Source organism: Papio anubis, chromosome 20, assembly GCF_008728515.1.
Source record: "Papio anubis isolate 15944 chromosome 20, Panubis1.0, whole genome shotgun sequence".
In the NCBI taxonomy this organism is placed as follows: Eukaryota; Metazoa; Chordata; class Mammalia; order Primates; family Cercopithecidae; genus Papio; species Papio anubis.
The window spans coordinates 47,002,734-47,017,085 of record NC_044995.1 but is presented as its reverse complement, the minus strand read 5'-3'; the positions used below and the strand labels follow the sequence as shown (position 1 = coordinate 47,017,085).

At 54.4% G+C, this 14,352-nt stretch overlaps 1 protein-coding gene across 1 annotated transcript in view; it reads right to left on the bottom strand.

Moving 5' to 3' along the window:
- Positions 1–14,005, bottom strand: part of SEMA6B (semaphorin 6B) — an 18,506-nt gene extending 4,501 nt beyond the window's left edge. The window contains exons 1-15 of the mRNA XM_031660101.1: positions 13,539–14,005; positions 12,345–12,494; positions 12,036–12,159; positions 11,174–11,234; positions 10,965–11,027; positions 9,973–10,074; positions 9,459–9,549; positions 8,961–9,080; positions 8,371–8,459; positions 5,031–5,245; position 3,956; positions 3,167–3,297; positions 2,495–2,644; positions 529–711; positions 289–439 (exon numbers count right to left, since the gene is read on the bottom strand). Coding sequence (XP_031515961.1) covers positions 289–439; positions 529–711; positions 2,495–2,644; positions 3,167–3,297; position 3,956; positions 5,031–5,245; positions 8,371–8,459; positions 8,961–9,080; positions 9,459–9,549; positions 9,973–10,074; positions 10,965–11,027; positions 11,174–11,234; positions 12,036–12,159; positions 12,345–12,465 — 1,602 coding nt within the window. The 5' untranslated portion in view covers positions 12,466–12,494; positions 13,539–14,005. The remainder of the gene's footprint in view (positions 1–288; positions 440–528; positions 712–2,494; positions 2,645–3,166; positions 3,298–3,955; positions 3,957–5,030; positions 5,246–8,370; positions 8,460–8,960; positions 9,081–9,458; positions 9,550–9,972; positions 10,075–10,964; positions 11,028–11,173; positions 11,235–12,035; positions 12,160–12,344; positions 12,495–13,538) is intronic.
- Between the last annotated feature and the right edge of the window lie 347 nt (positions 14,006–14,352).

Here is a 14,352-nt window from a genome sequence, read left to right as displayed (position 1 = left end):
CATTGTACTTCATTCAATTACATGTACTCCCTCCCACCGCCGTCCCCTCCATCCCCTCCCGTCCTCCCCTCCCTCTCCCCCCCTTGCTCATTCTGCTGCAGCCACACCGGCCACCTCACTGTTCTTCCAACACACCAGTGGTCCTGCCCCTGGGCCTTTGCATGGGCCATGCCCTCTGCCCAGCTCAATGACTAGGACCGTTGTTGGGCTTTTGATTGGAACCCAGCTCTCCCTCCCTGTGCCCATCCTCCCTCATTTCCTGCCCATGGCCGAGCCTAGAGTGGTGCTCATGCACCCAGGTACTTTCTTGCTTTGGCAGCGAGCCCGCGGGCACTTTCGGACCCAGCGAGGAAGGCGGCCCAGCAGGCCCCCTGAAGCTGCGTCCAGCTCCAAGCTCAGCAGCCGCTGCCCTGTCTCGCCACCGCCCGGCCGTCCACACCTGGGGACAAGCAGAGTGGTGAGGCTGAGGGCAACTCAGCCCATCTCCCCTCCTGCTGTCGACCCCTCCCCGTCTTTGCCTGGACTCACCTGTCTGGACGGTAGGTCTCAAACTCTTCCAGGAAGACACTGAGCCCAGATGTCCCTGAGGTACTGGCGTTGGGCCGGACGAGGAACTTGAGGACGGTCCCTGCCTCAGAACCCAGGAAGACAACAGTCTGGTTGCCCCAGGGGCCGGCTCCCACGTCCACAGCCACTCGAGTCAGCTGGTGCCTGGGGGACAGGGCAGGGGAGGGTCAGGCTGGCCCCTTATCCCCCAGGGGTCCTCCGGCCACCACCTGCCACCAACACGGGCATGGGCATGATTACATGGGTGCATACAGACAGTGACACACCGGCGGCAACAAATCGCGTGTGTGCGGATGCCGGGGAGACATGGGTGATCACCTGAGCGTGGAGTACCTCCTGTAGCCAGAAACATAACCCCCAAACCAGACTCTACTTGGCCCTGTGGCTTTTGTTTGAGACACAGTCTCGTTCTGTATGTGGCCAGGCAGGTGCAGTGGCACAATCTCCAAGCTCACATAACCTCCAGCCTCCCGGGTTCAAGCGATTCTCTTACCTCAGCCTCCTGAGTGGCGGGGACCATAGGTGCGTGCCATCACGCCTGGCCAATTTTTGTTTTTGTTTTGACATTTGAGACAGAGTCTCACTCTACAGCCGCCCAGCAAGCACCTGTGGTGCAGTGACACGATCTCGGCTCACTGCATCCTCTCCACCTCCTGGGTTCAACAGCGATTCTCCCGCCCCTCTCAGCCTCCCAAGTGACTGGGACTACAGGAAAAGCCCTTCACACACCCAGCTGATTATTTTTGTATTTTTAGTAGAGACAGGGTTTCACCATTTTGGCCAGGCTGGTTTCCAAACTCGGCCTCAGTGATCTTCCCACCTCTCGGCCTCTCCCAAAGTGATGCTGGGATTACAGGCGTGGGTGAGCCGTGCCCGGCCCCTTCTCCTGATATTAATGCGTGTACCTGTGTACCTTTTAGTCTCTTTCTCTCTCTGTCTCTCTTCCCTGTCTCTGTCTCTTTGGGTATCTGTCTGTCTCTGATTGTCTCTCTCCTTGTCTCTGTCTCTCCTCCTTTGTTCTCCTAGTGTCTGTCAGTTGTCTACCTCTTTTTTTTTTTTTTTTTTTGAGCGTATTAGTCTCCCTCTGGCCCAAGGTTGGAGTGCAGTGGCATGATCTTGGCTCACTGCAACCTCTGCCTCCTGGGTTCAAGTGATTCTCCTGCCTCAGCCCCTCCCAAGTAGCTGGGACTACAGGCACTTGCCTGCATACAGCTAATTTTTTGTATTTTTAAGTAGAGGCAGAGGTTTCTCCATGTTGGCCAGGGTGGTCTCAAGAGCCTCCTGGCCTTAGGTGATCTGGCCTCGGCCTCTAAAAAGTCACTGGGATTACAAGCATGAACCTGTGCCTGGCAGCACCCTGCTATAGCTTCTTCATCCCTCTCTGTCTCTCTCTTTATTCTCTTTTTTTTTTTTTTTTTTTTTTGGGGAGCCGGGTCGTTTCATGTCGCGCCAGGCTGGAGGGCGATGGCGGGATCTCCAGCTCACTGCAAGCTCCGCCTCCCGGGTTCCGCATTCTCCTCAGCCTCCCGAGCAGCTGGACTGGCCCGCCACCTCGCCCGGCTAGTTTTTTTTTTTGTATTTTAAGTAGAGACAAGGTTTCTCCATGTTGGCCAGGGTGGTCTCAAACTCCTGGCCTTAGGTGATCTGGCCGCCTCGGCCTCCCAAAGTGCTGGGATTACAAGCATGAGCCACTGTGCCTGGCACCCTGCCTGTCACCTCTTCATCCCTCTCTGTCTCTTTATTCTCTATCTCTCTCCTAGTGTCTCTCCATCTTTCCCTCTCTGTCTCTCTGTGTCTCTCTCTGTCTCCAGCTCTCTGGGCAGCGCCGGCAGCCATGGGCTCAGCTGTGTTGAGCATCTGCATCCTCTCACCCTCAGTCTACCCCATCCTCTCTCCCCTCGCCACGCCGTGCCCCTCCAGGACTGACCTCATCAGGGTCCGCACGATCCAGGGCGCGTGGCCCAGCGAGGGCACCGCCTCGTCCATCAGAGGGTGGGTCTTGACAAAGTTTAGGATGTCGTCCGGCAGGGCGCTGGAAGCATTGTACTGCATCCCGGGGGCTGCGCAGCACCCAGGCCTGGGGGTGGCAGGGGTGTGGTCAGGACGAACGTAAAGGTCCTCATAAAGGGGCCTGGTTCACCAGGGGTACCCATTGCTTTGCCCAACGGCCCTCAGTTTTTTGTTTTTTTTTTTGAGATGGAATCTCAATCTGTCGCCCAGGCTGGAGTGCTTTGGCTCACTGCAACCTCCACCTCCTGGGTTCAAGTGATTCTCCTCCTCAGCCACCCGAGTGGCTGGGATTACAGGCATAGTGCCACCACGCCCAGCTAATTTTTGTATTTTTAGTATAGACAGGGTTTCGCCACGTTGGTCAGGCTGGTCTGAAACCCTCAACCTCAGGTGATCCGCCCACCTCAGCCTCCCAGAGTGCTGGGATTACAGGCATGAGCCACCGCGCCCAGCCTCAGTTTTTCCCATCTGCATAATGGGTACAGCTGAACTCAGCATCAGCTAAATAACCACCTGGAAGACTCAGTCCCCGGCCCTGGGGATCAGGACCTCATCTGGGCACGTGACTCAGGATGGGGGGGATTCTCACCGGGGTCGAGGCACCTGATCCTCCGGCACCGGCGTCCAGATGGACTCGGGGGACTTCTGTTCTCGGAAGCGGCCTTCAAACACAGCCGCCACCTGTGTCATGTCAAAGGCGCAGACAGCCGAGCCAGGATGCTGAGGGTTGGGATGAAAGAATTTGGTGAGCCCGGTGGGAGGCCCCATCTCAGACAATCACATGCAGGAGCCTCTGTACAGGATCCCGTGAATGCTGATCTTCCTGCGCCAGAGAGATCCCGTGTCCCTCCCGCATCTGTCAAATGCAGCCGTTCCTCTTAAGTAACATCTCAGATTGGACCACAGTTCAGGGTCTACGAGGCGGCCCCCTGTCCAGGCCCCCATCCCTATTTAATTGGATGTCCTGCCTCCCCACTGCCACTGTTAGAACCCATTCCCCAGCAGGCTTTTTCTTTTTTTGAGACCCAGTCTTGCTCTGTCGTCCAGGCTGGAGTGCAGTGGCGTGATCTCGGGTCACTGTAACCTACACCACCCGGGTTCAAGCAATTCTCCTGCCTCAGCCTCCCGAGTAGCTGGAATTACAGGTGCCTGCCACCACACCCAGCCAATTTTTGTATTTTTAGTAGAGACGGGGTTTCACCATATTGTTGGCCAGGCTGGTTTCAAGCTCCTGACCTCAGAGTGATCTGCTTCCCTCCTCCCAGCCTCTCAAAGTGCTGGGATTACAGAGCGTGAGCCACTGTGCCCTGACCCACAAGCAGGCTTTTTAAAGCGCCAAAGTCTGGGCGGTGATGCGGTATTGCGTCGTAATTCCAACACTGGAAGATGTCATGGAGAGAAGTGGATCACGAAGATCAGGAAGTTTGAACCCCATCTCTACTAGAAGCAAAATAAGCGAGCATGGTGGCGCAGCCGGTAATCCCAGCTACTCAGGAAGGCTTCGAAGCAGGGAATTGCTGAACTGGAAGAGCAGAAGTTGTGGTGAGCCAAGGTCGTGCCACTGCACTCCAGCCTGGGCAACAAGTGAAACTCAGTCTCAAAAAAAACAAATAAGCTGGGTGCGGTGGCTCGCGCCTGTAATCCCAGCACTTTGGGAGGCGGCGGGTGGATCCTGAGTTAGGAGTTCAAGACCAGCCTGGCCAAGATGGTGAAACCCCATCTCTACTAAAAATACAAAAAAAGTTAGCCAGGAGTGGTGGTAGGTGCCTGTAATCCCAGCCACTTGGGAGGCTGAGGCAGAGGAATGCTTGAACCCAGGAGGCGGAGGTTGCAGTGAGTGTGCACTACTCCAGCCTAGGCTGACAAGTGAGAGACTCATCTCAAACAAACAAACAAACAAAAATGCAAATCTGATCTCATCCCTCTTGCTCTTCACTCTTCCATGACTCCCAGTGCTCTCAGGAAAAAGTCCAGGTTTCTGCCTGCAGCTCACAAGGCCTTGCCTGATCCATCCCATCACTTCCCTGCCCTCGTGTTGTCCATTCTCCCCTGGTTCACTTCCCACACAGGCCCTCTCGAGATTCCTTAAATATACCGAACTCACTGCAGCCTCAGGACCTTCCATGTGCTGTTTCTCCAACTTTGAACACCCTTCCCTCTTCCTCCATCTCACACCTGAAGCCTAGCTCCAATGTCCCCTCCTCCAGGAAGCCCTCCCTGCTCCTCTCCTCAAAGGCAGAGGATGAGGATATCTGGCCCAGTTCTGACCAAAGGGACTTAGAGAGTCATTGTCAGCTTGTCTCACCCCAGCCTGGGGCTGACGCCTCTCAGGGGTCTAATCCAGTGGTGCCCAACCTAGGACCCTGGGCATATCTGAGGAGTGAATGAATGCAAGCCCTCTCTACCCATGCCTACCAAATGCTCCCAGTTGGCTCCCATTGGTGGGCGCTGACCTGTTGCTGGGCGTGGAAAACACAGCCAGGACCACGGGCCGGCCCCCGAGGCTGACCACGCCTGTGACAGCCTGCAGCACGTTGAAGTAGAAGTGGGAGTCCCCGGGCACAGAGCAGTTGAGCCGCGCCTTCAGGAAGGACGTCCACTGCTTACTCCAACCGCGAGAGGAGCCTGCATCGTTCTTGCACACTCGGGCCACGCGGGACACCACCACCTGGGCGTGACAGTGGACAGATGGAGGCCTGAGCTCTGTGTCCCAGGAAGGCCTGCTCACAGGCTGTACCACCCACCACCCAAGCCGGGATGGAGGAGTCTGACCCTGGCTCTGGTGGGACCCTGGCCAGTCACCGTTCCTCTCTGGGCACCGGGTTCCCTTGCAGAAATCCCCAGTGGGAATGTCAGTGATGATGATAGCAACAGTGACAACCGTAATCATCACTGCTTCCGTGAAGAAATGTTTTATTCTCACATCTCTTACACTCTTTCTGAGGGCTGCCTACTGATATCCCCCCATCGTACATATGGGGAAACTGATAAGAGGCACGGATAAAAGGAAGTGACTGGCCAAGGTCACAACAGTAGTTAGTGGCAGTCTGTGCACTTCAGCACTGCCTGGTTCCCTGGATGGATGGATGAGTGGATGAATAGATGGATGGATGATTACAATAGAGGGATGAGTGGGTGGATGGATAAATGAATACATCTGAAAAAGGATGATAGATAATGGAGGAGATAATGACAGAGGACAAGGTAATTAGAGCAGTTGGTAGGTAAGTGGATGGATGGGTGGGTGGATGGATGAACAGATGGATGGAGAGAAAGCTAGGTGAATGGATGGACGGATGCATGGATAGGTGAATAAGTGCATGAATGAATGGATGGTTAAGTGGGTGGATGGATGGATGGATGGATGGATGGGTGGGTGGGTGGATGGAAGGAAGGAAGGATGGGTGAGTTGGGTGAGTGGATGGTTGTATCAGTGAGTGGATGGATGGATGGATGGGTGTGTGGGTGAATGGGCAGATAAATGGATGGATAGATGGGTGGGTGCATAGATGATGAGTGTGTGGATGAGATGGATGGATGCATGGGATGGAAGGGTGGATGGATGAATGGATGGTGGATGGATTGGCAGATGGATGGACAGATGAATGATGGATGGATGGATGGGTGGTTGGATGGGTAAAGATGGATGAATGGATGGGTGGATGGATGGATGGATGGATGGAATGGAATGTAAGATGGATGGATGGAAGAGATATAGATGGAATCATTGAAGTTAGGTAGGTGGATGGTTGGATGGATGAAATAAGATAGATAGATAGATAGATAGATGAATAAATAAGATAGATAGATAGATGTAAATTAGATAAACGGAATCATCGTTGAATCGATAAATTGATACATAAATAGTAAGAAGTAGAGTAGATAAAGATAGATAGATACGGATAGAAAAGGTAGATAAGATAGATAAGATAGCTGGATAAGATTAGATAGATATAAGATATGTAGATAGATAGATAAGATAGAATGGAGTGAAGCTAGAATTAGGTAGAGTAGATAAGCAAGATAAATTAAGTAGAGTAAGATGGAATGGAAGATAGATAGTAAGTAAAATTAAGATAGATAGATGAATAAGATAGAGATAGAAAAAGTAGATAAGATAAAATAATGAATGCTTCGACAACGGATGCTGCAGATGGATGGATGTGTGGATGGATGGATGGATGGATGAATGCATGAGTTGGGTGGGTGGATGGTTGGATGGGTGAGTGGATGGATGGTTGGATGGATGGATGGATTGGTGAGTTGGGTGGGTGGATGGTAGGATGGGTGAGTGGGTGGATGGATGGATGGATGGGATGGAAGGGTGAATGGATGGGTGGATGGATTGGCAGATAGATGGACAGATGAATGATGGATGGATGGATGGGTGGTTGGATAGGTAGATGGATGAATGGATGGGTGGATGGATTGGCAGATGAATGGGATGGATGGATGGATGGATGGATGGAATGGAGGATGGAGATGAAGTTAGGTAGGTATAGATGAATTTAGATGGTAAGTAGATAGATAGATGGATTGGTGAGTTGGGTGGTGGATGGTTGGATGGGTGATGGATGGATGGATGGATGGATGGATTGGTGAGTTGGGTGGGTGGATGGTTGGATGGGTGAGTGGATGGGTGGATGGATGGATGGATGGATGGATGGATGGATGGATGAGTTGGGTGGGTGGATGGTTGGATGGGTGATTGGATGGATGGATGGATGGATGGATGGATGGATGGATGGAGTTGGGTGGGTGGATGGTTGGATGGGTGAGTGGGTGGATGGATGGATTGGTGAGTTGGAGTGGTGGAATGGATTGGATGGAAGTGGGATAAGATGATGGTGCGTAAGAGGTGGTAAGTAGATAGATAGATAGAATGAATGTCGATAGATAGATAGATAAGTGTCAGTATATGGAAATACCGTCGGCAAATCATAGAATGGAATAAAATAAAGTAGAGTATATAAATAATGAAATTAGAGTAGATAGAATAGAATCAATACATAGAGATAGAAAAGGTAGATAGGTAGATAAGATTAGCAAATGGAATGAATAAAATGGAATAATGGATAGATGAAGTAGCTGAACAAATGCGTCGATCGTCGTCGATAAGATGAATTGTGAATGGGCGGATGAAAGATGAAAGGATAGATGAGGCCAGGTCGGTGGTAGAATATGCATGGATATAGATAGGTAGGTACATAAGATAGAGTATAGATAGAGATAGACAGATAGATGATAAGATGGCAGATGGATGGATAGATGATGGATAGATGGACGGACTGAGGGATGGACTCATGGACGGATAGGATGGAAGGGTGGTTGGATGAACTGATGGGTGGATGGATGCGTGGACAGATGGATGAGTGCATGGATGGATGGATGGGTAGTGGGTGGATGAGTAGATGGATTAATGGATTGATGAAAGTGTGGGTGGGCTGAAAAACAGGCAGATGGGTAAGTGGGAGGGTGAGCAGGTAGACGGATGGACAGGGGATGAAGGATGGATAAGTGATTGTGGCTGGGTGGGTGGACAGGTGAACAGCAATAGCACCAGGTGTATCTGACTTCCAACTCAAGTCCGTCGTCAGGACTGAGTGCTCCACGGCTGCTCTGTAGATGCCTTCAGGCTCGGGGCCTGATCATGGCTGGAAGGGAGGCCCTGGGAACCAGAAATGGAGGGCAGGACCCTCTTGCCCCATGTAAGCATTCATGGATCCACCTCTGCCCCCTCTACTTTGCATGATCACAGCCTCTCAACTCCATGCCCCACTGCACTGGCCTCACCTTCTCCAGGTAGTTAAACTCCATCGCGATCTCCCGGAAGAAGAAGTAGACGTGGCTGCCCCACTCCACCGCATGGACAAAGTAAGGCTCTGCAGGAGAGGAGGGGTCAGAACTCAGCCCCTGACATGACAAAGGGGATTTCTGGGGCTAAGAACTCACTGGCTTTTATGGTGAAGGGGGGACCTAGGCTGGTTACCCAGGCAAAATGAAACAGACTCAAAGTTTGGTTTTTTGCAGGGGAAGGGAGGTCAGAAGAGCCTAAAATCGCTGTGTCTCTTGCTGCAAATGGCAACATCAACTATTTTTTGTTATCTTCCTCCCTCATGCGTTGAAGAGCTGAGTCTTGCTGTATCTTTTCTGTGGTTCCATTTTGGGCTTCTAAGCCACCCACTTCCAGCAGGTTCTACTTTAGATCCAACTAAACTTGTTCCTCTAGCTTTCCAGCCTTCAAAAAGGCCAACAGATTCCAAAGATGTGGTGGAAATCCTCCCACCAAGCTCCTCTGGGACTCTTATTCTGGTGGGGGGACTTGATAAATGTCAGGTTCTGGGCCCTACCAGGTCTGGGCCCACTGCTCTTCCTGGTCTCACCTTTGAACCACTTGGAGTCATGTTTCACGGTGCGCAGGGTGGGCCTGTCCCCGAGGCTGCGGTAGATGACAGCGTCAATGGCTAGGAAGTCGGTAACAGTAGCTGTGAAGAGCATCCCGTCTGGATGGGGTGGGTGGGGAAGGCAGGCAAGAGATGAGACCGCAGAGGCCAGGGGCTGGGTGGGTCGAAACTCGATTTTCTGAGACTGAACCCTGAGCCTAGGGGAGCCCCTGTCTCCAGGCTGAGCCCTGATCCCATCCCAGCCCCACCTCCATCCAAGCCCTGACCTTAACTGAGCCCCTGACCCTGGCTAAGCCCCGAGCCCTGCTGAACCTCAATCCCAGCTGAGCCCCAAACCTGGGCTAAGAGTCTGCCCACATCACAGCTGGGATGAGTGGCCATCCAGCTGCCTTCTAAATGACCCAGACGCTGGAGTAGAAAACGCTAGGTCTTGCCTCTGGCTGGGGCTGATCAGATGGAGGTTGGGGGGGTACTTACCAGAGAAGAGGGCAACATTGGCGTGCTTGGGGTCGTACGGGCAGCGGGCCATACCACTGATGCTGTCTCCCACGGGCTGCAGGGTGTCTATCTGCAGGGACCACGGGGGCTGAGTGACAGATCTCCTGACCCCGCCTAGCAGCCCCTGGCTCCCTCAGCCCCCCACTCTAGGGGGAATCCTGGTCCACCATGGATTACTGTATGACCTTGGCCACTCACTTAATCTCTCAGGGCCTCAGTTTACTGATCCGTAAATGGGTTTAAGAGTCGATCTCTAGTTAGACCTGCAACTGGCTCATTGTCTAAGTAGCTATGGCTTCCCTGGCACCCTGTACAGGCCTCGTTTGGACAGCGGTGACTCCTCTTGAGCTCAGGGGCAGGAGGCAGGGAGAGTATATCCAGGAAGGCTTCCTGGAGGAGGTGACATGGCCTGGGGAAAAGTCATGGCCAGCAGAGGTCGGGCGAGCAGAGGCCTGGAGGTTGGACCTGGGGCGCAGGGAGTCTTAAGACTCACGCTGTAGTTGGCGCACACCGGGTTGAAGGCGTTGGAACCGCACACAAAGAGCGTGGACTCGTCCCGAAGGAGCAGCACCTTTACAAAGTTTCGACACTCGCCCTGGGGTGGGGACAGGAGGAAGTGGGGAGCACGATGTGGGCGTGCTCATGGTCACAGGCGTGGCCAGAACCTGAGCTTTGTGGGTGGAGGGCCGGTCTGTGGTGTGCGTGGCCAAGTCTGGGGCCCTCCTTGGGGTCAAGGCAGGGGCTGAACCTAGGACTGGCTGGGGACACGGTGCGGCCCAGACAGGGTAACACTTTGTATAAGCAGTGCAGGCAAAGCCAGGATTGTGGGCATGTTCAGACTGTGGGCATAACCATGGCAACAGCAGAGTCCCAACCTGGGATGGAGGAGGAGAAGGATTCGCCCTGGGTGTGGTCGGGGCCAACTGGGGTGGGGCATGGGCGTGACCAGAACTAACTGGGGCGTGGTGGGCATGGTTATGGCTGATTGGGGCCAGGTTGGGAGCATGGCCAGAGTTGGTGGGGTGGGCATGGCCTGGGCTTATTGGGGCGGGCCAGGGGCGGGGTGGGGCGGGCAGGGCTGATAGGGTAGGGGTCGGGATGGGGACCTGATCGATTGAGTGGGGTATGAGCGATTGGGTGGGGTGTGAGCATGGCCTGGGCTTGTTGGAATGAGAATGGGGGTAGTGGTAGGACTGACTGGGGCAGAGGTGTGGGCGTAGCCAGAACTATTTGGGGCGTGGTTATGGCTAATTGTGGCTAGGTTGGGGGCCGGGCTAGGACCAATTGAGTGGGGACGCGGCCGTGGCCATGGTTGTTTGGGGATGTGGCCAGGGCTGGCGGTTGGGCGTGGCCAGGGCTGACAGGAGATGGGTTGGGGCGTGGCCAGGGCTGGCGGAGTGGGCGTGGCCTGGCCTGATTGGGGCGGGGCATGGGTAATGCCAGGGCTGATTTGCGGGGGCCGGGACCCAACCAGGGCTCACTCACCTCCTGTTTGCCCTTCATCCGACACACGTTTATGTCGCTGGGATTCGATCTCCAGGTCAGCTTCTGCAGACAGAGAGCTGGTGAGGGGGTATCGGGTCCCAGCAGCCCTAAGTGACCCCGTCATGCACGGCCGAATTCACCCAGCCCTGCGGTGCAGTGCCAAGCCCCCCCGCCCTACCCCTCCACTCCCACCTGCACCCCTTCCTCACCCTCTGGTACCGCAGCTCCGTGGACGTGGGGGGCTCCAGCTCTACCCTGTAGAGGTTGTCCCTGGGGGAGGGGCATAGTTAGTGAGACATGGGGGCTCCACCGCTCTCTCCCATTCCATCCTTCCCACTGCCAATGTGGCGTGCACACGGGGGCACGCAGGCACATGCCAACGTCTCTGACACCAGCAACTCCAGCGCCGACCACACCTCTCCTAAGGGCCCCAGCAGGACTTCATACCCTGCCCTCCACCTCCTGCCCGACACGCCCCACGGGCTGCCCCCAACACCTCGTCCCATGGCCTTAGGCCAGGTGCCCCATTCGGCGCCTCCCAGGCGCCCACCAGTCTCTCCCCGGTCACACCCATGCCGAGGAAGTCGCCCTGCTCAACATCATTGGTGACCTTGTGTGGTTTAAGCCCAGTGGTCACTTCTCCATCCTCCTCATTCTCTCCAAAGCATCTGATCTGTCCGGCATCTCTCCTTCCTGGGATGCCCATCCCTAGAAGCCCCGTAATCTCACACTCGCTTCTCCCCACGACAGCTTCCACCTGGTCCAGCCTCATCATAGCCAGCCTGGAAAGCCCAGTCCCCTCCACCCTGGTCCCCTGGCTTCCATTCTCGCCCCCCTTCCAGAAGCAGCCACCAGAGGGCGCGTGTGAGCACCTGAGTCAGGTCCAGTCCTCCTCTACCTACAACCCTCCGTGGCTCCCACCTTCCTCCGGGTCAAAGCCTAAGTCCTCCCAATGACCCAACAGGCTCTGCACGATTTGTCCCGTCCCCTCCCTGCACTCCCCTCCTCTCTCTCTCCCCTTCGCTCATTCTGCTCCAGTCACACAGGCCTCCTCGCTGTCCCCAGCAATACCTGTCGCCAATGAACAGCGTCCTGTTGACTCGCAGGACTCGCTGGATGTTGAGGTCCTCAGCACCTTCTGCGGGGGCGAGGCGTCCGGGTCCGCTGCCCACAAACACGGGATAGTGGTTCAGGTCTGAGTGAGGGGGTGGAGAGGGGTGTGAGCAAGGGCTGGGGGTGAAGAGAGGGCGGCTCGAGGTCACGCCCCTTCTAGGGGTGTCTCCTGAACTGGTTGAGTCCCCCAGTGGGGGCAGCAGACCCAACCGGGAACCCAGACACTCCCACGGGACTCCACCCCCCGCAAGATACCCCCAGACTCACAGTCCCTGGGGGCCACGCTGAGCGGTGGCGGCTCCTCAGGAAAGAGGCCGTGGGCGCCCCCCAGTAGCAGCAGCAGAAGTAGCAGGGCCGGGCGGGGAGGGGACGCTTGCGGAGTCTGCATGGCGAGGGCGAGGCGACAGGAGGTGACGCCTGCGGGTGAGGGGCGGCGAGGTGAGCGGCCTGCAGTCCGACTCGCGGCCACAAGAGGGCACGCGAGAGCCTCAGCCGCTCCTTCAAATCCCAGAAAAATTGCCCCCGGGGATAATAATTAATAATAACAATAGTGGCAATAATAATAATAATACACAGCACTGATTTAATTATCAGAACAGCTTTATGGTCACGTGTGCGTGAAAGCCCAGGAAACGACTTCAAACAAAAATGCATTCAGTAATTAAAAACTAATAATAATAATTATAATAGATACGAATATCCTAAAACACACATTTAAAAATGCAATCTCAAAATACACGCATAAAAATCCTTCGAATTAAAACACAAAAATATTAAACTCAAAGGCAAAAAAGTCAAAGACAGTTGGAATTTTATAAGCCACAAGCTGGCTGTGTGCAGTGGCTCACGCCTGTAATCCCAACACTTTGGGAGGCCGAGGTGGGAGGATCGCCTGAGGTCAGGAGTTCAAGACAAGCCTGCCTAACATAGCGAAACCCCGTCTCTACAAAAAAAATACAAAAATTAGCCTGGCGTGGTGGCATATGCCTGTAATCCCTGCTACTGGGAGCTGAGGCAGGAGAATCCTTTGAACCCAGGAGGTGGAGGTTGCAGTGAGCCAAGATCGCACCATTGCATTCCAGCCTGGGCAACAAAGCAAGATTCCATCCAAAAAAAACCAAAAACAAACAAACAAAAAAATGCCACAAGCTGGGAATGACAGTACTATATAACTACAGAGTCACAGACTATTCCCCATGCCAAGGGCCTCTGTGACCCTGGAGGTCTGACCTCCTTCTCAAGTCCAGCCTTTTCGTCCTCCGCTTGCATACCTCCATGACAGGCACCTCACTACCTCTCAAGGGGGCCTGCTTCTCACTCCCATTCAAGGTAATTTTGCAGAAACTTCTAGGTGTGTGGAGTGGAGGCCCTCTCCCACCCAGGTAATGGCATGGAAGCAGAATTCAACCTCTGAGCCCCCGCCCTCCATGCCTGAAGGTCTCAGTTCAGGGCACCCCCTACCAGAAAGGGGTACAGTCCAGGTCCCGGAGCCCCGAATGAGAAGCTCAGCAGCCTCGTCCCTCTGGGAAGTACTGGGCAAGCTCCGTGCCCATTTCCCTGTCTGAGCAGCAGGGGTATCCCCCAGCCCTGCCCCAGCTTTGTGGCTCAGGGATTCTGAGCCCCCAGAGGTGAAGGTGATTCGAGACGATCGGCCCTGGAGTGCCTGCCTCCTCCAAAAACAGGAAGATCTTGCATAGAGCGGCAGGGCTTCCTCTCCACGACCCTGAGCTTCCAGGATTTGTGACTCAGCCAGCACCCGGATTCCACGTGTGTTCAGGGCATGGCCCTGTTTCCTTCAGAGTTTCCTTCCCTGGCTCCTCCCCTACTCTACAGCCTCCTGTGGCTCCCAGGAACCCCTGAGTCCAGGCCCCAGCCTCTCCCTGGGATTCAAGGCTCCTGACCTCAGACTCCCCTTCGGCCTCCCTTCCCCTCATATCACGGGCTCTTCTAGCCCCTACCCCAGAACCCTGGCATCATGTCTGCCCCAGCCTTTAAAAAATGCATGGCCGGGCGCGGTGGCTACTGTAATCCCAGCACTTTGGGAGGCAGGCACCAGGTTAGGGAGATCGAGACCATCCTGGCTAACACGGTGGAACTCCCAGGCTGAGGCAGGAGAACATGAACCCGGGAGGAGTTGCAGTGAGCCGATCCGCCATCAGCAGCCTGGGCGACAGAGCAAGACCTGTCAAAAATAAAAAATAAATAAATAAATAAATAAATAAGTAAGTAAATAAAATTTTAAAATAAAGTACCTTAAAAATGGCTAAAATACATA